Source organism: Rhamphochromis sp. 'chilingali' (genome assembly GCF_963969265.1).
Source record: "Rhamphochromis sp. 'chilingali' genome assembly, chromosome: 2".
NCBI lineage: Eukaryota > Metazoa > Chordata > Actinopteri > Cichliformes > Cichlidae > Rhamphochromis > Rhamphochromis sp. 'chilingali'.
This window is the reverse complement of record NC_137930.1, coordinates 64,685,893-64,708,771: the sequence shown is the minus strand read 5'-3', so window position 1 is coordinate 64,708,771 and position 22,879 is coordinate 64,685,893. Positions and strand designations below refer to the sequence as shown.

The 22,879-nt window shown below is 42.0% G+C and overlaps 1 protein-coding gene across 1 annotated transcript in view; it reads right to left on the bottom strand.

The window, feature by feature from the left end:
• Nucleotides 1–496: 496 nt before the first annotated feature.
• The window catches only part of mrpl23 (mitochondrial ribosomal protein L23), a 55,561-nt gene continuing 33,178 nt past the window's right edge, over nt 497–22,879 (bottom strand). The window contains exon 5 of the mRNA XM_080871253.1: nt 497–1,485. Within this exon, the coding sequence (XP_080727379.1) occupies nt 1,321–1,485 (165 nt within the window). The 3' untranslated portion in view covers nt 497–1,320. The remainder of the gene's footprint in view (nt 1,486–22,879) is intronic.

Here is a 22,879-nt window from a genome sequence, read left to right as displayed (position 1 = left end):
GTGAGAACAAGGGAAAGAGTGAGAAACAGAGGGGCTGTGTAACTGGAGGCTTGTTTCATTCCAAATCAGATTGCTTTATAGTAACACAGGGGGTGAGTGGTTCCAGGCAGCAGACAAAGGGCCAACAGGATCAATATTGACATTCTCCTTAGTGATAGATGAGTTGGCTGGGTGAGGTCAGGGACTGGACCTTTGTATTAGCCAGAGAGCATTAGTGGTCACGGCTGGGGGACACTTACAGTAACCTTGGCCTTTCAGTATAATGGAGGGTCTGAGGGTGCCCAGGAGAAGTCCCTCCCTTTTATGGGCTTTATTACCGTAACGGAGCTCCATCCTCCACTGGCCCGATTCAAACACAGATCATTACTTTGTCAAAACAGCTACCAGACCACATTGGCACTTGCGCAGGCAAACTTGTGCAGCAAACAGAATCTCAAGGTGGCTGTTTTTCAACACAGCAGTCGTGGGAGATGAAGAAAGGACAACACAAGACAAAGCAGAGCAAGTGACTGTTTATTAGGTCTTATTCCAACAGCATGTACAATAGGACAGATTCACTGGTAAGTCTTGCGCAGTAGGCAAAGATACACACACAGAGTACAATCTTTTTCCAGAGTTACGGCAAGATGGGCTACCACAAAATGCTGCAATATAACCCTCCTGTAATTTCCATGTGCTCGCTTTGCTCAAACATTTTAATTGTTGTTTACCTTAAGTGGTCAATTAATCCAAGGCAAACTCATAAAAGAGAGAAGGCTGTGGGCTGCCCAGATAGTCAGATCCAACTAGCCTAAGAATAATGGCTACTAGGGACATCACAGTCATTGGTGGGAAAGAAGAAGATCATAGTGGAGGGCTGAGCATAATAGGAAAAACACAGTAGGGGTGCAGGGAGAAAACCTCTGAAACAAAAAAAAAGAGAGAGAGAAACAAAGCGAGGAGGTGCAATTACACTGTTGCCAAAGAGATGGTGGTAAAAAGGAGAGGAGGTGGGAAAAGTAGTGTGAGGAGGAAGAGAAGAGGTCATCTGAGGTGATAGAAATTTGGTGAGTTGGGTTCATCAAAGATGGAGCTTGGCCACTCTCCTCCTCCTCGGATTCTGTTCTGGCTCGGGTTACTCAGTTGACGCCTCGCAAACACAAACACAAACACACACACACGAAACACATGGCTGCAGTCTCCCACGCACATGCTCGTTCTTCTTTCATGCACACTTATAAGTGTTTCTTACAGAAACAGAAGTATCATCAAAATATTGTAAGTCAATGCATGTTGATCCCTATGAAATGCACACATACACGCATAGTCTGTCAGTCTGTCTCAGAGTCCAAACCACTCGGTGACCCCTCCTCTCCTGGGGTCGAGTTTCTGCCTCTGCTTTTCGTCCTCCATGAACTTCTCCTGCATCTCCTCCATAGAGCCCTCAGCCGGTGCCCGCTCTTTTTCTGGGAAGATGTCAGGAAAAGTAAATGTCTGGCCCAGCGCCTGATGAGGAGGCAAAGACAGAAAGCACAGAGAAAAATTTTAGCTTAAAAAACACTGTGTTCTTACTTAATGAGAGAAATCGGTTGTTTGTTAAGACTCAAAAACCATCAATCTTGTAAATCACTTTCTGTGTAACAAATATGTCAAACTGCCCCTTCCTAAAATAAATCACAGTTCTTTGCAAAAATGAAGGCGAGTGTGTCACCATTCTTGCTCTGTTACTCTTCATATGACACAGATGCTCACTCACTCTCTTGTCTTTAGTTTTTTTAGCTCTCCTCTCCTGTCCATTTCTCTGGTCTTGATTTATTCAGAGGGAAAAGATGGTATCCATTATTTATTCCATACTAACCCATTTCTAGCCATAACTAATGCATCTCTGGCAAAATGTAGCCTGTGTCATGTTGACATAGAGTACAGTACAGACAGCACACATATGCATGCATGCACACTCACTTGCACACAAGTGCGTTCACACACAGAGACAGGTCATGCATGCAGACATGCAAACATATCTACAGCCTGTCTCTCTGAGCGTCCCTCGTGGACACCTGGCAACAAGAATTCAGTTGAGACTGATAACAATAGAGTCAAAGGATCAAATGAGGGGAAAATGCAAGAACATGTCATTTTTATCACAGGGCATTTACATGTTAAGCAAAGTGCTATAACTTAGTAGTTTCCCCAACAACAGTAGAACATCTACCAGAGAAATATAAAAACCCAATCCTCAATATATTTGTCAATACATCTAAAACACTAAAAGAACCTACATGATCAATTCTCTCATAGAATCAAATTACAGTGAATCACAGAGAAAATAACCTTCACCCACAAGAGTTATACATCTGTGCTTAGTTACATCCGAAACCCATTCTTAACTCTTCTTAGTTGAACCCAGACACCTCGGGCTAAGGCCACACCACTACAGTCGACCCCCGGAATTCGCGGGGATTAGGGACCACAACTGCCCACGAATTGCTGAAATCTGCAAATACCTCTAAAAATGCCTATTTTAATTTTCCCGTGAGCTTTGTGTTAGGAATCTGCGCGTTGTTTGGCAAATCTTTTTTAAGAAAAAAAACAAAACAAAACAATTTACTGATATTTTGGTGTTTTTACATTAATGTTAATATTTGAAAATTAGTCAATTTTTTTTAATCATAAGAAATGTATTTAGTCACTAAAATAAAATGAAAATAAAAAATATTTTAGCGCTATAGAAATCCGCGAATCCACAAATACTGAACCGCGAATAGGCAGGTGGTTGACTGTATTGCCACTGCTGTAACTACAATTGATAAAAAAAATAATTAAAATCTACCGAAAAGGTGCTTTTCACTAACCTCAAACAGTGCATACAAACCTAAATTATAGGTTAGAACATGACTACAGTACATACCAGGGCTGCCACGATTAGTCGACTAGTCATGATTACATCGACTATCAAAATCGTCGACGACTAATTTAATAGTCGACGCAGGAATAAGTAGTAGGATTTAAGAGTGTAAAACGGACTGAAACAGAAGATGGCAGCACTGCATGTACAAGGATGCCAGCTGCCGTTAAACCCCGAAGAAGAAGAAGCTGTGTCCCAGAATTCATAGCGCAGCCCAGCTCAGTTGCCAACAATGGCGGCAGCTAGTTAGTTTTAATATTACTCTTATTATTCTTTCTGGGTCACAAAATAAACGTTTAACATATTTTCAGGCGAGAATGTAGCTGTGTAAACCTCAAATATCTGCTCAGTTTATCAAGACACCACATATTTTCAAAAGCGCTCCGACATTTTCGGAGACGTCTGTTACCCACTAGCTCGATAGCTAGCCGGGGGCAAGGCTCACTAGAGCCCGTGAGAACACCGGACTCCCGGCAAATTGTTTTCAAACCCACCACCGTCTTTCGCTACTCAGGTTAAATATATATAAGTCACTTAGATAACTTAAAAATTTTATTTTTGGCTTTTTTTAGTATTTTATTTGTTCCTGAGTAAATCGGTTTGGCTGAGATTAAAGTTATAGTTTTCACATTTCTGATTATCAGAAGTGTGAGATGCTCGAGAATATACTCGAGTGTCCTGTTATATTTTAGATAGCAAGGAGTTTATTATTATTTCACCGAAACAATCGGCAAATTTCATAAACTATCATCTTGTCTCTATTTTTAGTTAGCACATACCTTAAACACTTAAAGCTGTAAGCTAATGATAGTTATATAAGAGCAGATGCATGCTTGCGCAATAAGCTGTACGTTTTATGTCCAATGGATGCATGATCTGATTAGTTGACTAATCGCAAAAATAATCGGTGACTAGTCGACTATCAAAATAATCGTTTGTGGCAGCCCTAGTACATACAGATCAAACTAAATGTTTGATCTGGGAGCACTGTGACAGTTCTGTTTTAAAGCTAGCCAGAAACAGCAGAAAACCATGGTGGTAGATGATGCCGTCTGGGTGAAGCAGGAGCATTTCTTCATAAAGACAATTTCCCAGGAAAGGCATTTCTACTCTACCTGAGCCCTCAAAGCTTTAAACAACTTACCTCATTCACCCATTCATACAAGCACTTTTTTGTGCTTTTTCTAAGCAAGTGCCTTTCTATCTAACATTCACAGACATTCATACGGCAATATTGAAGCAGCAACCTGTGTAAATGACCTGCTCTACCTCCTGAGCTACAGCCAGCACTGTACCCACCCCTGCATCCGGGCAAGAAGACACGATACCTGGATGCAGCTCGTCTGTGCCAATTACTCAAATTCTTGTTTTGTCTGAAACTCACTCATCCATTTCTTAATAACCGTTCGACATTATATACGTTTTAAAACTTTAAAAACGTAGTAGAACTTAGAGCTGCACGTCATCGGCATAGCAGTGGAATGTAATATTGTCTCCCTGTCTAATGTGACACAGCGGCCACACACACAAAAAGACAGGTCCCAGTATAGACCCCTGGGGGATTCCACAGTTCAGTGCACAGTATTGAGAGCTGTGGTCACCAATGAAAACAAAAAATGTGTTTGGCACAACGATACATTCAGACAATGGTTCTGCTTGCCAAAACTGCTGCAGAGGAGTGATAAAACAAAACACTGTATCAACTGCTGCACTGAGTAGTACTAGAACAGAACATTCACTACTATCAGCAGTTAAGATATCATTTGTAATCCTAATAAGCACGACATCACTTCTTTGATGCTACATAAAACCTAACCTTTTCAAAGATACTGTTATGATGTAATGCTTCAACAAGCTGTAGACAGACGATCTTAAAGTGTTTTGCTATAAAAGGTCATTTGTTATCCAACTACTCTGTGGTAGCCCAAACCTGTGGATAGCTTTGAGGGAGCTAGGAGGTGGCTGAGAAATCAAGTTTTTGGTTGTGGCTCCAGAGGAAGGATAGCAGTTTGGGTAAAAACCAAAAGGCAGCTATAGGGGATGGCAAGGAAACATCACCTATATGTCCTCCTGCCTCCAGCTGATGACCCTGCAACTGACATTCTAGGAGTGGCGGAGGTGTGACAGGATTAGTGCCAAAGCAGGAGAAACATCTCAGCCATACAAGAATTTACTACTCCTGCCACCACTGCTATTACTGTTGCTGCTGTTACTGTGTTTACTACTTTAATTACTGGTACTATCCATCACTATTGCTACTGTGACTGCAGCTGCTGTTGTCATCAAATTAACCAAATCTACTTGCACATAAAAGCTGAGCAAGTGTGACAGTAAAACAGTGAAACAAACGGTTTAATTGGATCCAGTTAAAAAATTTTTTGCAGAAATCTACATTACCACTTGCCGTCTACCTTTTTTCCCCACCTGATGTATATTATTCTTCCATATTTGCTCTTTTAACACCATGAAATTATGAAGAAAATCATGTAATTATACAGATAACATTGTTGTCCCATCTTTACAAGTGCTTATTTCTAGATGACCACAGAGCACGCACACCAAACCCAGGCAGAGTTTATGCACACTTGTAAATATTTATACTAATAGATTATTCTGTAAGCCTCATGTATCTTTATGATATGCTGTTTGGGGTTTCCAAAAGAATGAAAATAAGGATCATTAAAACTGTAGTTTACACTATCAGCTTCCTCTTCATAATAAAATCCACTTAAATGACTCTGATTGATCAATTATTATGTGTAGAGGCCTGCTACAATAAAAATAAATTGTTTCAATGAACACAATTGTCAATCAACTAAATATGTGAAACATTCTGTATGGGGTCAGTGTGTAGGCGTTAAGGAATGGTCTGGCTCTGATGTGAATGTTACTTTGTCTGTCTCCAACCCCCAAAATACCAAGAGAAACATGCATATAATTGCTGCAAAGTAGGGCTGCTCAATTAATCGAATTTTAATCACGATTACGATCTGGGCTTTCAACGATCATTAAAAATGACTGAGCCGATTATTAGCCCCTCCCTCATGCTTTACTCTCGCGCTGCTCCGTGTGGCAAATCAAGCGCACTGCTCTGCATTTCGAACACGTGTCACAACAATTAAGAGGACCCGAGGGAAGCTCGGAAAGCTAAGCAGAAGTTATTTGGAGAGGAGTGGACTGCCGTTGGTTGAAAAGAGAGGTAAAAAAAAAAAAAAAAAACTTCAGTGGTGTGGAAACATTATGGCTTCGCGGAGTCAGACGTGGATCAAGTAGACACAGTGTGTAAACTTTGCTATGGTGTCGTAGCTGCACCACAGAGCAACACTGCAAAGTTTACATTTTTCATTTATTTCTTTTATTGCAAACATTTGCACTGTTATCAGTATTTGCACACTATTTTATATTATTTTTTAAAGTCATTATTCAATACATTGTTATTGTTAACCCTTTAAAGCCGGTCAGAGCAGCATGAACCGCTAAGCTAGCACAATAAATTTTTTTCCATATGAAACCAGAGGAGTTGTACTTACATCTTATGCCATCAGCTTGTCCTAGGTCACGGTTTCCTTCCACATATAGCTTTGCAAAAATTGCATAAAAAGCGCTTGCAGGAACAAAAACATAATATTCCAGAAACACGCTTTGCCGATCCGATCAGCTGTTCTTAACACTTCCCACATTGAAAAAGACGTCAACGCGAACTATCGCAAGTGACGTCATTTTCGCGGAAAATGTAGTTTTTTACTTGTAGGCCTTAGAACTCGAATTGCACTGCTGGAAATAGTTTATTTTGATGCACATGCTTTGCAAATTTGCATCATAGGATTATTTTTTGTTTTTCCTGCAGTATATAAAAATTGCTGTATCTCCAAAAATAAAACTATGAAGACACTCAAAATAAATTTCCTGTTGTTGTAAACTATTTTTTGCAACTTTTTTGTATTTAAAGTTTTGAGGGATAAGCCTCTTAAATTTCTCCAAGTAGAAATATATGTAAAAAAAACAAAAACGATTTTCAATTTTTTTGTAGTTTATTGCACTTTTTTGCAATTAATGTAGTTACTATGGACTTAATACATACACATTTTTAAAATATGGGCTATAACAGTTGTATTGATGTATAGCAACTTGAAATGCTCCCACAAATGGCACTACAGCATGTAAAAAAAATATTATAAGCTCTGGCGGACTTGGTTCTATGGTAGATCTTAAAGGGTTAAATAAATATCGTCAAATAATCGTGATCTCAATTTCAGTGAAAATAATCGTGATTATCATTTTTGCCATAATCGAGCAGCCCTACTGCAAAGCATAGTTTAATTCCCAGAGGGAGAGGCAACATGAAGCTAAAGATGCAGAATGAATCAGACTGTGTCTACTGTAAAAATAGCTGCGAATAAGGACAGCCTATAGCATTTTGGGCAATATGCTAAAATTTGACATAGTCCAGCAACTGGTAACTGCTGATAGATCTCAGAGTCTGCACAGTGGTGTGAAAAACTAGCAACAAACAACAAGCTTACCAAGTACAAGCTCCAGTAAGTTTATTAGTTCATAATACTGTTGGACATGAGAATAGACCCTCCACAATGGTCTTTGTTCTGCTGCACTCGACTTGGACTGTATCAGTGGTTCCCAAACTTTTTTCGTTAGGCCCCCCTTCTGTTTTACAAGAAAAATCTTCGCACCCCCCCAACCGCACAAACACATCCTCCAACCACACACACACACCCATATTTTGTTTTCAAACTCTATTGTGGTTTATTTCACACCTCAAACATTTAGTAGACAACTACATGAATAAACTGCAATAAATTTACAGGTAGCAATGAAATAAACTACTAACTCTTTTACGCTACGTCCACACCTACGCGGGTATATTTGAAAATGCAACTGTTTCTATGCGTTTGGGCCTTTCATCCACACATAAACGGCGTTTCGAAACACCGAAAAGGGAGGATTTTTTAAAACTCCGTATTTGCGTTTACGTGTGGACGAGGAATACAGAGTTCGTCACGCAACGTCAAAGCTATGTGCCTTTTTTCACGTCACGCTGTGCGCCACGTTATTGTCAAAGTCAAAGTCAAAGTCAACTTTATTTGTCGATTCTGCCACATGTACAGGACATACAGAGAATAGAAATTGCGTTACTCTCAATCCCTAGATAAATAGCAAATGAACATTTAAATATATTTAAATATAAAAGTGATTAAAAATGCAAGTAAAATAATTAAAAAGTAAAAATTTAAATAAATACAATTTTACATATAACAAGAAAGCTATACAATATACAATATAATGGGTAAGTGACATTGAGTGTAAACCAGGCAGAGTAGTGCAAATAGGCAAATAGTGCAAATGGAGATTTAGTAATGTACGGTAAGAGAAAGTGTAACAACAAAGTCTTATGAGGTAATGGCAGTCCAATGCTCCACAAAGTGACTGGTAACTGGTGCAGGCCAGTGAGTGAGTCAGAGAGTGTGTGTGTTTGTGTGTGTGTGACAGAGTTCAGTGAGACCGTGGAGGAGAGAGGGGAGAGGGGGCAGAATCGGGAGGGAGTTAAGCTTCCTGACAGCCTGATGGATGAAGCTGTCCTTCAGCCTGCTGGTCCTGGCCTGGAGACTCCGCAGTCTCCTCCCCGACGGCAGCAGCTTGAAGAAGCTTTGCATTGGGTGCGTGGGATCAGCCGCTATGCAAAGGGCTTTTTTAGTGAGACGGGTGCTGTAAATGTCCTGGAGGGAGGGGAGAGAGACACCAATGATCCTCTCTGCAGCTCTCACTATGCGTTGGAGGGTTCTATGACAGGACGCATTGCAGGCTCCAAACCACACAGTGATGCAGCTCGACAGGATGCTCTCGATGGTGCCTCTGTAGAAAGTGTACATGATGGGGGCTGGTGCTCCTGCTCTTCTTAGTTTGCGGAGAAAGAAGAGACGCTGCTGTGATTTCTTGGCCAGTGCTGTGGTGTTGTACGTCCAGGAGAGATCCTCTGTGATGTGCACACCCAAGAACTTGGTGCTGCTCACTCTCTCCACAGACGCTCCGTCAATGGTCAGAGGAGCATGTTGGGTGTGCATTCTCCTGAAGTCCACAACAATCTCCTTCGTCTTCTCCACATTCAGAGAGAGATTGTTGTCAGCACACCACGTGGCCAGGCGTCTCACCTCACTTCTGTAGTCGGTCTCATCCCTGTTGCTAATGAGACCCACCACCGTTGTGTCGTCCGCAAACTTGATGAAGAGGTTGGAGCTGTATGATGGAGTGCAGTCATGGGTCAGCAGAGTGAAGAGGAGGGGGCTCAGCACACATCCCTGCGGGGCCCCTGTGTTTAAAATGATGGTGCTGGATGTATTACTGCCGACCCGTACTGCTTGAGGTCTTCCGGTGAGGAAATCCAACAGCCAGTTGCACAGTGAGGTGTTGAGCCCCAGCTGGACCAGTTTTTGAATGAGCTGTTGGGGGATTATAGTGTTGAATGCTGAACTGAAATCTATGAACAGCATTCGAACATATGAGTCTTTTTTGTCCAGGTGTGTGAGTGCCGAGTGGAGTGCAGTGGAGATGGCATCATCGGTTGAGCGGTTGGGCCGATACGCAAACTGGAAGGGATCCAGGGAGGGGGGCAGGACAGTCTTGATGTGTTGCATGACTAGTCGTTCGAAGCACTTCATCAGGATGGGAGTAAGTGCCACAGGACGGTAGTCATTAAAGCAGGAGGGAGATGACTTTTTTGGAACCGGAATGATTGTGGTGGCTTTAAAACATGTGGGGACGACAGCCTGGATGAGTGATATGTTGAAGATGTCTGTGAAGACATCAGTGAGTTCCACTGCACACAGTCTCTCAGTACACGACCAGGAATGTTGTCAGGACCCGGAGCTTTACGTGCATTGATCCTGCTGAGGGATCTCCTCACGCTGTCCGGTGACAGAGTCATCACCTGGTCACCAGGAGGGGGTGGGGTCTTCTGTGCAGTGGTGCTGCTTTGGACTTCAAAGCGAGCAAAGAAAGTGTTCAGCTCGTTCAGCAGGGGGATAGTGCTATCACAGGTCTGTGGTGGGGGCTTGTAATCTGTGATGGTCTGAATGCCCCGCCACAGGCTCCGTGAGTCTCTGCTGTCTTTGAAGTGATGAGATATTTTCCTGGAGTACTGTCTCTTAGCCTCTCTGATGCCACGGGAAAGGTTGGCCCTAGCTGTCCTCAGGCTTGCCTCGTCTCCATCTCTGAAGGCAACATTCCGAGCTTACAGCAGCCTGTAGACCTCTCCTGTCATCCATGGTTTTTGATTGGCCCGGACAGTTATGGTTTTCGTGACTGTTACATCCTCAATACACTTGTTGATGTAGGCAGTAACAGTCTCTGCGTACTCCTGGAGGTCAGTGGTGTTGTTATAGGTGGCAGCCTGCTTAAACATGTTCCAGTCTGTAGTATTAAAGCAGTCCTGTAGAGCCTCTGAAGACCCCTCTGGCCACACTTGTATCCGCTTACGAACCGGTTTGGTCACTTTAACGAGCGGTCTGTAAGCAGGCATTAGCATGACAGTGATATGGTCTGAGGCGCCGAGGTAGGGGAGGGGAAAAGCTTTGTAAGCTCCTCTCTGGGTGGTGTAAACAAAGTCCAGTGTGTTATTTCCCCTTGTTGGAAAGTCTATGTGTTGTTGTATTTTTGGAAACACGCACTTTAAGTCTGCATGATTGAAATCCCCAGCCAGGATGAGAAAAGCATCAGGATGGGCTGTCTGCTGCTCACTGATGTGCTGGTACAGTTCATTCAGTGCCTCATTCCTGTTGTTGACATTGGAGGAGGGAGGGATGTACACAGCGCACAGGAGTATGGCTGTATATTCCCTCGGTAGATAGAATGGCCGGCACTTAATAACCATTAACTCCAGCACTGGTGAGCAGTGTTTGCAAACCGCAACAGCATCGCGACACCAGGCATCATTGATGTAAACACAAAGTCCTCCCCCGCGGGTCTTACCTCCCGCGACGATGACTCTGTCAGCACGGTAGCATGTTAGCTGGTCGAGCTGAATGGCGCGGTCCGGGACACTGTCGCTGAGCCATGTTTCCGTGAACACAAAAGCACAGCAGTCCTTTACATTCCTTTGAGATGAACGTAGCAGTCGGATGTCGTCCAGTTTATTTTCTAGCGAGCGTACGTTGGCCAGAACGATAGAGGGGATGGCGGGTTTGTGTGGGCTAGCCGCTAGCCTAGCTCGGATGCCACCGCGCTTACCCCTCTTCTGCTTCCTCTCACACCGCTTGAGGCGCATCCATTGTGGGCGAAGTGCGGGAGTGGGGGTCGGTGATTGAGTAGGCCTTCGGAGCAGACCCAGATCTTTCAGCTTCTCGGTGTCCACAGAGTTTAACTTAAAAAGTTTGTTTCTGCCGATGTCGAGAAGAAGTGTTCGGGCATATCCTCGCTTGCACACAGATAGACGCGACAAAGACTTACAAAAACACTGCAACTTACAGGACGAAAAACACGAAAAAGTAGTTTGTTTGGGAGAGAGAGAAGCCGCTGCGTGTGCACGCGCCGCCATGTTGGATCAACATTACATGAGATGAATTTCTATAATGGCAGATAGATTAACAGTATTTTGTCTCTATCTGCAGGGGAAAGTAATTCTGTCGCAGAGACCTACCTCGGCACTTGTGCAGGTGAAGCCAAAGGGAAGATATGCTTCACCATATTTTATAGTCTTTGGCTTGGAAGGAAGTTGGTTTGGAAACATATTTGGCGATGCTTCATCTCCTGCTTTGCGTTTGTGTGGGAATCCCGCCAAAAACCTGTCAATTATGCTAGCAGTGTCCAAGCATTCTTTTTTTTTTCTTTTCATATGTGCCCCCCAGCAATGGTTCTGCGCCCCCCCTAGGGGGCGGGCCCCACACTTTGGGAACCTGTGGAGTTCTCCGTGGCATTACCTGACAAAACCCTGGATTTCCAAGTGTCCGTGTACAACTCCTTACACTGCTTAATTCAATTCAATTTTATTTAGATAGTGCCAAATCACAATAACAGTCGCCTCAAGGTGCTTTATAATGTACAGTAGATCGTACAATAATAGATACAAACTTATGATGCTTAACGCAACAAAAAGTAAAGCGGTACCAACAATTCTGTATTAAATGAATTGTTTTAATGAGTCAGACTAGTAAATCAAAAACGATTTCAACTGCAGAACACTGGACATAAAAAATTACCAAATTTGTTCAAATTCCTGCATCTTGAGTTTGCAGTGATTGTGTTATGTGTAGAGTTACAGCTGAAACAGCAAAAGCACAGCTGTGGTCTTTCTTTGTGTATATGGTAATTTTGTCAGTGTCACAAGATTAAATTCTGGCGTGTCTTGCCCAAGTCATTACCCCTGTTTTTGATTAACACTCAGGCACCAAACCCCAGAAAATGGTATTTGGAAAAGCCTGAGTAACTCCATCCAACTATCCAAAACACATTATGGAAACTGCTATTTTGGTAGGATACTTCACACAGGCCTGAATTCATGTTACTCTCAACATGTGGCCAGTTGGGTCTGAATTCTGATACCAGATTTGAGGAGTGCCTGGAGAAAAACATGCACAACCTTCAGTCAAAAGCTACCCTGTTCTTCTGTTTCAATTTCAAACTACAGGAGGTTTTCTAGTGAGTGCAGTATAACAGTAAGAGATGACTGTGCAAAATAAGTCAGGCACAGGCAGAGAACTGCCAAACACCAGAGAAACACCTGGAAAACGCCAAGGTCTTCAGTGTCTCGCTGCACTCTCGCACACTGCCATCGAGGAATCCAGAATCCAGAACGCAAACACTGGATGAGGCCAGGAGTAAGAGAAGGAGAAAGGAGGTCAAAGGGAGAAAAATGGGGCTAGAGTATGCGAGGAAGTAAACGTGACAGGAAAAAGATGAAAGTAGGAGGTGACGAAGGAAGGGGTCTACCCCAGTCCTATAAACACAAGAGCTCACAACAACATGAACAATGAAGCAGTGAATGAAACAAGACTTCACCCGACCTGAACCAAACATTGTCGCATGACAATTCCCAGTTATACAGAGCAGTTCTGGGTACCTTATGTATACAGACAGTGAAGATTAATACCAGCCTCGGAGAGCGCGATTCACAAAAACAACAAAGCAGCAAGACTGAAATCAACAAAGAGCTGAGACTCGTTAAACAAGTCTTATTGTTGGCAGCAGGCCGCGCCCTGAGTGTGTGCGTGCATGTATGTCAACCGTCTGCTGGACACATTTTCGCAGTGAGAGAAAGTGTTGGCAGAGAGGATTCATACTTTTGTTTGAAATGTATACATCGCACCACAGCAGAGGCAAACCCCAGTCTCATCCATCTCCTGGCGCTGAGCTACAATGATCTGTCCTGGGTGTCTGTCTGACTTTCTGTGTATCTGAGTGAGAGAGGGAGTGTGTGTATGACTGCATATTGAGTGATTTATGGTGATGACCCAGTCCTGGCCAAAAAGGACAAAAGTGGAGAAAGAGGCAATATTATTATGTGTATTTCTCTTCCACATTTGTTCCTCTAAGGCTTTTATTTCTGGTACTCGTTTTGTTCCTAGATGACAAACTGAAGGAGGCGTATTTTCCCTCTCCCTACATCTTTGCCATCTTCAACGTGCTCCCAGTTGACTCAAGCTGCCATCCAGGAATATTGGGAAGCGATCCCGTACTGCCATGCAATGTAAACATACTCCTCTTACGCACATGAACAATCCATTACAACACAGTTTTCCTCTCAATGGGGAAAAGAAAGAAATGGGTGGTGGGGGGGTAAATGTTGTCATTGACTCATTACCACACCGTTTCACTTTTCCCATCTGTAGGTACATGTATACTTCTTTATTAAGCTCTAATTCAGTGCCTTGTTTTGCCCCAGGAAATGTGCATTTAGACTGTCAGTCTGGCCAGTGTCACATTTCGGGACCACTGTCAGAGATTTAACCAGTTGGTGGGGGCAGCTGTCAAATTAGGAAAACAACTGGTGTGAACATGTTTTCTTAACCGCTACATTGAGGAGGAACTGAACTGCTTGCATGTAGTTCGTGTAAGCCTCCCAGGCAACACTGTACTCGAGTGAAATGACCCCATCTGAAACCTGAGTTTGTTGAATCCATATGTGTGCTCGTACACATACACAAAGTCATGCACACGACCTAAGTAACCCTCTTTGCTGACCCCAGAGATGGGAAAACAGAAGACTAGGCGAGAGACAAAAAGAAGCTCATAAAGGACAATTATTCAGTTCGATCGACCTTTCCCACTGATCTATGACAAACTGAGCATGCAGTCATAGCTTAAAAACAGCTCTAAGAATTTTTTTTGTTTTTAAAATTGACTCCTTATGGGTGCATTATTAAAACAGTTGGAGTAAGTGTCCTGTAAGAAGAGGGGGAGAAAAAAACTAAAATTAATTCAAGAAAAAACGATGGCTGTTATATTTAACTATAAAATATGAAAGTCACAGTTGCTCTGGGTGGATATGTTCAAGTGTCTGATGAAAACAGGAAAGTGCCAGGTCAGTAAAGTGCCACTTTACCAGCCTGGAGCTGAATAGAACATTATGGCACAGTCGCACACTGAAGGCAGCGAAGGCTAATTCAACCTGCTTCTCTGGACTGTGACCAGACTTCATGATGTGAAAGATGATATATTAAGATCTAGATCCCGCTGACTGCTAAGGATAGAATAAGAACTATTCCAAGACTAATAATAATAATAATAATAATAAAAAAGAGGTTTGATTACTAAACTCCATTGAGGTAAGTTTGATTTCATTTTCCAATATCACAAATCCACAAAATAGCCTTTTTCATATCACATTTTATGTCCTCTGAAATGAAAGAAGCATGGAGCAACATTTTATTACTTTAAAGACTGTTTAACAGCTGTAAAACTACTCTCCAGGTCAAATAGTGACTTCCATTCAGATAATCTCAATAAAATCCATGTGAAAAGACCTTCTAACCACTCTTTTACAGCCTGAGATCAGCATTTCTTTTGTGCTCTCTCAAAACATCAAGCACCAAGAGTTATTATGGAGCTAAATAAGTTGTGACTGCGAGGTGGGGGTCAAGTACACCAACTTCTTGGATGACCACACTTGACCGAGTTAAAGAAAAAGGAGTTCTTCAGGTGGTTATACAGCCTCAGAGGGCTTTAAATGGTCTGAAAATCAAAACTGAGCCATTAACGCCAGCTCTTATACACTGCCAGAAAAACAATCCCCTCATTTGATAGGGGACACAAAGATAAACCGATAAGCTACAAAATCACTTACAAGTGAAAAGAATAACACGGATCATCTAATTACAATGCTGAGAAACCCTAGACCAGGGCATGTCGCTTTTATGTTGCCATGTACCACAGATGCAATTTAATGTTGCAGCTTGTTGATATTGAGCTAATCAAAAATCAAACACATGTAGACAGATGCTAATAAAGTGAGAGAGAAATCTGGGCCATGAAGAGGCGGAGAGGTGCTGACAACACGGTGAGAGGCAGTGGCTTATGTGGCTAGAAAACAATGTGGTGATTAGGGCTGCCACAAACGATTATTTTGATAGTCGACTAGTCACCGATTATTTTTGCGATTAGTCGACTAATCAGATCATCATCCATTAGACGTAAAACTACAGCTTATTGCACCAGCAGCATCTGCTCTTATATAACTATCATTAGCTTACAGCTTTAAGTGTTTAAGGTCTGTGCTAACTAAAAATAAAGACAAGATGATAGTTTATTAAATTTTAATGAAATTTGCAGATTGTTTCGGTGAAGTTTAATAAACTCCTTGCTATCTAAAATATAACAGGACACTGGAGTATATTCTGGAGCATCTCACACTTCTGATAATCAGCTGTCTGCTTGACGTTTATTCAGCTGTGTAAAAACTATAACTTTAATCTCAGACAAACTGATTTACTCAGGAACAAATAAAATACAAAAAAAAAAGCCAAACAATAACATTTTAAGTTATCTAAGTGACTCATATATATTTAACCTGAGTAGCGAAAGACGGCGGTGGGTTTGAAAACGATTTGCGGGGAGTCCGGTGTTCTCAGGGCGCTAGTGAGCCTAGCCCCCGGCTCGCTAACGAGCTAGTGGGTAACAGATGTCTCCGAAAACGTCGGAGCGCTTTTGAAAATATGTGGTGTCCTGATAAACTGAGCCGATATTTGAGGTTTACACAGCTACATTCTCGCCTGAAAATATGTTAAACGTTTATTTTGTGACCCAGAAAGAATAATAAGAGTAACATTAAAACTAACTAGCTGCCGCCATTGTTGGAAACTGTGCTGGGCCGCGCTATGAATTCTGGGACACAGCTGCTTCTTCTTCTTCTTCTTCTTCTTCTTCGGGGTTTAACGGTAGCTGACATCCTTGTACATGCAATGCTGCCATCTTCTGTTTCAGTCCGTTATTACACTCTTAAAACCTGCCACTTATTCCTGCGTCTTTTGTGATCGTACAAAGTTTCAAACGACGCGTCGACTATTAAATCAGTCGTCGACGATTTTGATAGTCGACGTAATCGTGACTAGTCGACAAATCGTGGCAGCCCTAGTGGTGATGTGAGGTAAACCACATACCATGATGAGGTAAACTGTAGCAAAGGACAGACATCTCTAATAGTTGTGTGTGTACATGTGCGCAGAAGGTGTTTAAGAGACACTATCCAAACAGGCTGACAGTGATTTTTAAGGTGGAATTTAAGAGTTGTGAGCCTGTTTTCTTTCATCTTAAATACAGCCGATATAATTCCCACTTCATAAATACAAGTGAAAAGGGGCTTTTAAACAAAATTTAGACTAAGTAAAAATCATATCACAATGAGGAAAATTTACTTATAATTGATAATAATTATAGTTTAATTTCTGACTATGGAAAAAACAAACAATACTGTCACTATTGAAATGAGATACCAGCAGAAGCATTATACTGCAGTATTAGTGACATATCCACTGCCACAGTGTTAACCACCTAAAAGTAAAGGTATACCATGACTGCTGTTTAATGATTTCTTGATATCATCAAATAATGAAACGGAAAAAATATTTTCTACTTGTGAAGTTGTATCTTTGGTAAGACTTTTCAACCAGCTGCTTAAAGTCATTGCATCAGTAATGAATAACATGCACCATTTGCTCTTCCTGTCATATGGAGTGCAGCTAGCAATGCTCGGTGGAGTCATCTGTTTACATTTGGGTTGCAGATCACCAGCTGTTAGAATCTCCTCCTTTGAAGCCTGGTTGAAGTCATTGGTGGGGTTTTTATTTTTTATTTTTTACCTCAAGTGCTTTGTTGTTTCCAGCTTTTTGAAAAGTACTCTGCTTTGTTAGAGGGAGTTGAAATAGGTCCATTTTTGCCAAATGGTCATTTGAGGCCATCACATGGCTCTTGCTTTTAGACATGCCTGGACATGTGTCCTTGGGAATGTAAATACCGTATTTCCCGGACTACAAAGCGCACCTGAATATTAGCCGCACAAGCTAAAATGTGGTGATCATGGACTTTTCCACGCTGTCAGATTCCACCGGTGGAGTTGAGTATAACTTGCTTTTCGCAAGTTTATCGCCGCTCGTCATCCACGACTCCCGCTGAACGCATAGCGCTACTTTGAAGTTTGTTTTTCGCGCTACTTGTACAGCACTATGTTGCCTGGCGGATGGACATGTGACAAACATACCACTCTTGAACCCCGATACTGTGTGTCTGATCACATGCCCTTCCGCCAGGCAACGTAGTGCCGTACAACAGCGGAACAAACAAAACAAATCGTCTTACGATATGACAAAAATCATGGACAATCCATAGAAAAGCCGCACCTGACTAAAAGCCGCAGGGTTCAAAGCTTGTGCAAAAAGTAGCGGCTTATAGCCCGACAATTACGGTACCTGGAATTTACATTCTGTGCTATCATAGATATGGTAGCATGGTGGTTATCACTGTTGCCTCACATTAAGAAGGTCCAGGGTTTGAATGTGTCCGGCGCCTCCCCATGCATGTATGGGTTCTTTCCAGGTACTCTCAGCTTAGGTTAATTAGAGATTCTAGATTGCCCGTGTCTGTCTATGCATTAGCTCTGCGAAAGACTGGCAACCTGTCCTGGGTGTACCAATTTTCGCCGTGTGGTAGCTGGTATAGGTTCTAGCTGCCCTGCGACCCTGAACTTGATAAGCGGAAGACGATGGATGGATGATCGCAGATGATATGATTTGACATAGCCCTTCTCATAATAACGCTTCATACTTTTCCTATTGTTTTATATAAAAGAACAACACTGTCAGGTTGTAAAAACCAAACAAACAAAAAAAAACCCACACACTTAAAACGAAACTCATTTGTAATAGACCAACAGTAATGACACCAACTTGGAAAGCCTTCAAGACATCTATAGTGTTGCAAATATTTTCTTTGTGTTTGGCTGTGCCTAAATACAGTAGGTCGGTCTATAGTAGGTCAATGTGTTATCTAAGTATGTTTTCCCACGTGCACAGTATGGTTTAAATGGTTCAACTGTTAGTGTTTTAGTGCAACGTCCAAGGCAGCATCATTAGCATAAAAAGCATTTCTACTAAGATGAACAGGGGAAATCACCTGAAGTACTAGTTACAATACCTTTCAATACCAAAATCGCCAAAAAAATGTTGTCTCTCTCTTGTTGTTGTTTTCTTTAATACCACAGGTGAAAAACTACACATGGTAAATACAACTAGTGCAATAAAGGCATATTTTGGGTTATGGTGACATGACTTTTTTTTTTTTTTTTTTTTTCGACAATTGGCACTGTCATTGTGAAATCAGCTATGCTCTAAGAGATAAAATGTTTGCAACAGCTAATGTAAAAATAGATACTTTAGACGTTGTGGCAATGTTAATGAGATATTCTGCAACCACCCTAACATTTTCTGTGTCTTTAACTTGTGAAAATATAATGTTATCATTCCAAATAAACAGTCTGCCACCATCATGGTATCAATTTGGGTATCAAGAATATCACAGTTCTACTGGTATATTTCTTCTACATGTAAGAAATGGCAACTTCAAACATTTCGGACATAATTCCACAGTTCATGTATAAAACACAAGATGAACAGTGCATTTTCATCTGCAATTACAGAGAGTAAATGGTCAAAGCAAACTAGGCGAGGCAGGAAAGGCAATGGAACAGGGCAGGAGAAGAGATGTAGCCAGATGATTGTAAATGGCTCCTGCTGCCTGGCTCCTGGGTGTGCCACACATTCACTCTCACTTTATCTCATTGACACACACGTGCGCACACACACGCGCGCACATACACACTCTTCTGTCCAAATGTCTTGGCAATGAACAGTTCCAGGAACAGTAATATTAAGTAAGGAGAGTGGGGATGTAAAAGAAGTACGTATTAAAAGACAAATTAAATAGCACCCAGGAAAGACAGCGAAATTAAAATGATTTTGTGTGAAAACATACAAACAAAATTAAGTTAAAAAACAGATGAAGTGTAGAAACCAAGAGTACTTTGCTATGGCTTAATTTAGGGTTATGACCCTCAGCCTCCCTCCAATTACAATAACATCTCCTCCACAGCCCTGTAATGGCCAAATAACTTGGTCAGCTTTGGCAAGCAGTAGTATATGTCCTTGCGTGCCTCATTGTCAGTCCTACTAATATTATGTCCTACCTCTACTGCCTACAATGCTGACAGATACAGTTATGCACACGCAAGGATGCAAGACTGTTAAAGTCAGTGTGCCCCAGGGTGGCTGTGGCTACAATGTAGGCGCTATATAAATACAGGCCATTTACCATTTAATTCAACCATACAGAAAATGTCAAATTCATTTGTTGGATAAGAAGAGATCTAAAACCCTTGTGTATACTTGACTTTGTGGACCAGGAGTAAAGAACGTTGGTGAACATCGCCTCTAGTGTCCAACTGAAAATACTTTAAGATTTATCGCTGAAACCCTCTGACATACTAGTGTAGGACATCCAGTAATACATAAGCACATACTTCTGCCCAGAGACAAATGGAGGGCGTGAGTGAGAAAGTGCATGTGTGCACGTGCGCATGCATGATAGGTTTCATGCCTGGGCATGTCTGCTCCCAGCCTGCTACTGGAGACATTGGAGCCTGGTAACAGAGCTCTCAGGAAAATATCATCACTACCTAAATACACATCCAGCCACCCACAAAGACGTTCACATCAATCTGATCTCAAACTGGACACTCAGATGATAATAGCAGAAGTAGCAGCAACAACCGTGCGCTCACACACACACACACACACACACACACACACAAATATATCTGTCCATTATTAACAATAATGACCAACAACTAACTGAGTTCGATTTCTTCAGTTTTTCCACCATCCTCCATCATACCTTAAAGCCATATTACGCCTAAAGTTTGCCTATCTCTACTGTTCCCCATTACAGACACGCAGAAGCATATGCATAAACAGCTGTTCACCATCATTATCCCCTGCATGTATGTCAGTCACCCCCACAACCCCCTACAATGTACCCCATTTCGATTGCCAATACTTGTAAACAACCCCACCACACACACACACCCCTTCTCAAGCATCCCTTCCACCTACCCCACACCCTCCCAGCCCTAGACCAAACTATCTAGGCTACCAAACACAAACACAGCTAGACCCTTGCACAAAAAACAACACACTCACCCCTACATGCACATGAACATAAACATCCCGGCGTTGCCCCTGCCCCCCTCCCTCACTCTGAGGAATGTGGGGACCAGCTGGTGGAGAAAAAAAAAAAAATGAAGAAGCATACCAAAACAGGAAATACATCAGCACAGGCCTATCAGAACATGTTATCAAGCCGGTGGCAGCACCGCTGAGAACACGGGTGGCGCCGCGTGCTGATTGGCTGATCAAAGTGGCAGCTGTGTCATTACAGGTCTAGAGGTCAGGGGTAATCAAGAAAAGGTTACGAGCATGCGCGCTTGTGTATGGGTCAGTGTGTATGTCTGTGTTGCCATGGCTATCTAAATAAGGGGAAACTGGAGAGAATGTGGAAGGAAATGAGGGTGAGGAGAGAAGATGCTGCAGAGAGAGATAAAGCAAAAGTAAATAGAAAACAACAAAAGAAAAGACAGGAGACAGAGAGGCTGTAAGAGCCCTGAAGACTATTCATATAGTTCAAGTGAGCCGTTGATTTGTTGTGAGATTTGTTTGTCACACCAAATTACTATAGCACTGTGCTTTTGAGAGTTTCCATTGTGTTTTCGTGATAATAATTAAACCTGCCCTATGCAAATCCATCTACAGCACAGTCACTGCATTAACACTTAAAGCATCTAAAATGAATTGGACATAAGAGTCAAACATGTGAAGGCACAACTAAGAGCCTCCACTACGGTCAATAAAATTAAAAAGTAAAAAAGAAAAGGTTTGCGTGTGAGATTCCTAGACCCTGCTCTGCTCTCTATAATTCATGTTCTCTCTCTACTGAGCTCTTATGAAACCTGCACACACACACACACACAGCCACACACTCTCGCACAAGATTTTGCTTAGGGGTAGAATTTTCCAAATCAAGACATACAGGGAGATGGGGGGGCCTTAAAGAGAAGCCTGATTGCCAAGAAAAGCTTCTGCTTTCATAATGCTCACCACCAGCATACACACATGTCTGTGCACACATATATATGTAAACACACTAATTAGTGGATAAGCTTATGCCTTCCTTTAGATGATTTATGTGCCTACAATGCTGATAGATACAGTTATGCACACGCAAGGATGCAAGACTGTAGATAAATTGAAAATTAATTTATCGCGTTTGTTTTTAATTATTATAAAGACTTAAAAAAAAGCCTCTGTTATAGCTCAGTGCACTCTTGCGATACACTAAAAATATTAGATATATCTGACATTCTCGATTCAATCTTTCAGACGGTCGATTCCTTTATGTTTTGAATAATTGCGCAGATCTGTGCTTCATATGTAGGAATATGACAAAAGTCCTAGTGGCACTGTATATGACTCACTGTGAGCTTTTAATTTAAACCCTCAATGCCATTCTAAATAAGTGTGGACAAATCCTTGGACAAATCCGGTTTCTTATTTCAGCTGTCAATCGGAGAATTAATGGTCAACTCTCCTCAGAAAGGTGAAAAAATGAATAGCCCATTAAAAAAATAAATAAAATACAATTCTTTAAATTGAATATTTGGTAAGAAACCATGATTCAGTATAGCACCTAAGGCCTCGGTATGCGTTTAAATTTAACTTCTGTGCTCCATGGCCTATCATAAAGGAGAAAATTCTCACAAGAATTACTAGAGGTATAAACTGAATTGAAATTGCATTTTTGATAAATCATCCCACCCAAAGGGGAAGATGAGACCGCCTCGGGAGGGAAAAGTGCAGAAGTTAAAAATGTTAATTGGCGTGATAAGCAAGGGTGAGGCCGTACAGAGAAGGGAAGGAAGCAAAGCGGCAGACGGGCAAGGCTGTGTGAGGAAAGCCTGTGTTTGCGTGACAAGGTGAAAAGGAGGAAGAGGGAGGGAAGGTGAATGGGAGCTATCATGATCCAAATAGTTGAAAATAATAAAATTCCACACAGATAAGCAAGATTTCCCTCAGCTTCACTGCCTGATTCAGCACCTCCAGTCCCATAGAACAGGGCTTCACTCAGAGTGGAGAACAGGAGGGGAGGGGCTGGGGGTCAGAGGGGTTTGCAGCAACCCATCCTGTACCCCCCCTCCATCACCACCCTTTATCCTAGCCAGATACACACAGTTGCACATATATGCACAACCATACTGTGTCTATTATTAAGCAACAAGGAGTCAATAACAGATACAAGAAAAAAGGGAGACTAGTAAGAGAAGCTATACAGCAAAACGTTGCCATCTAGTGTCAGTCAAACAGAGAAGAGAGCCATACTTGGCCATAGCTTCCTTCACATAATCGCTCTGAATACAGCTGTTTTTCCTCTTCTCTTCTTGTTCCTTTTTTT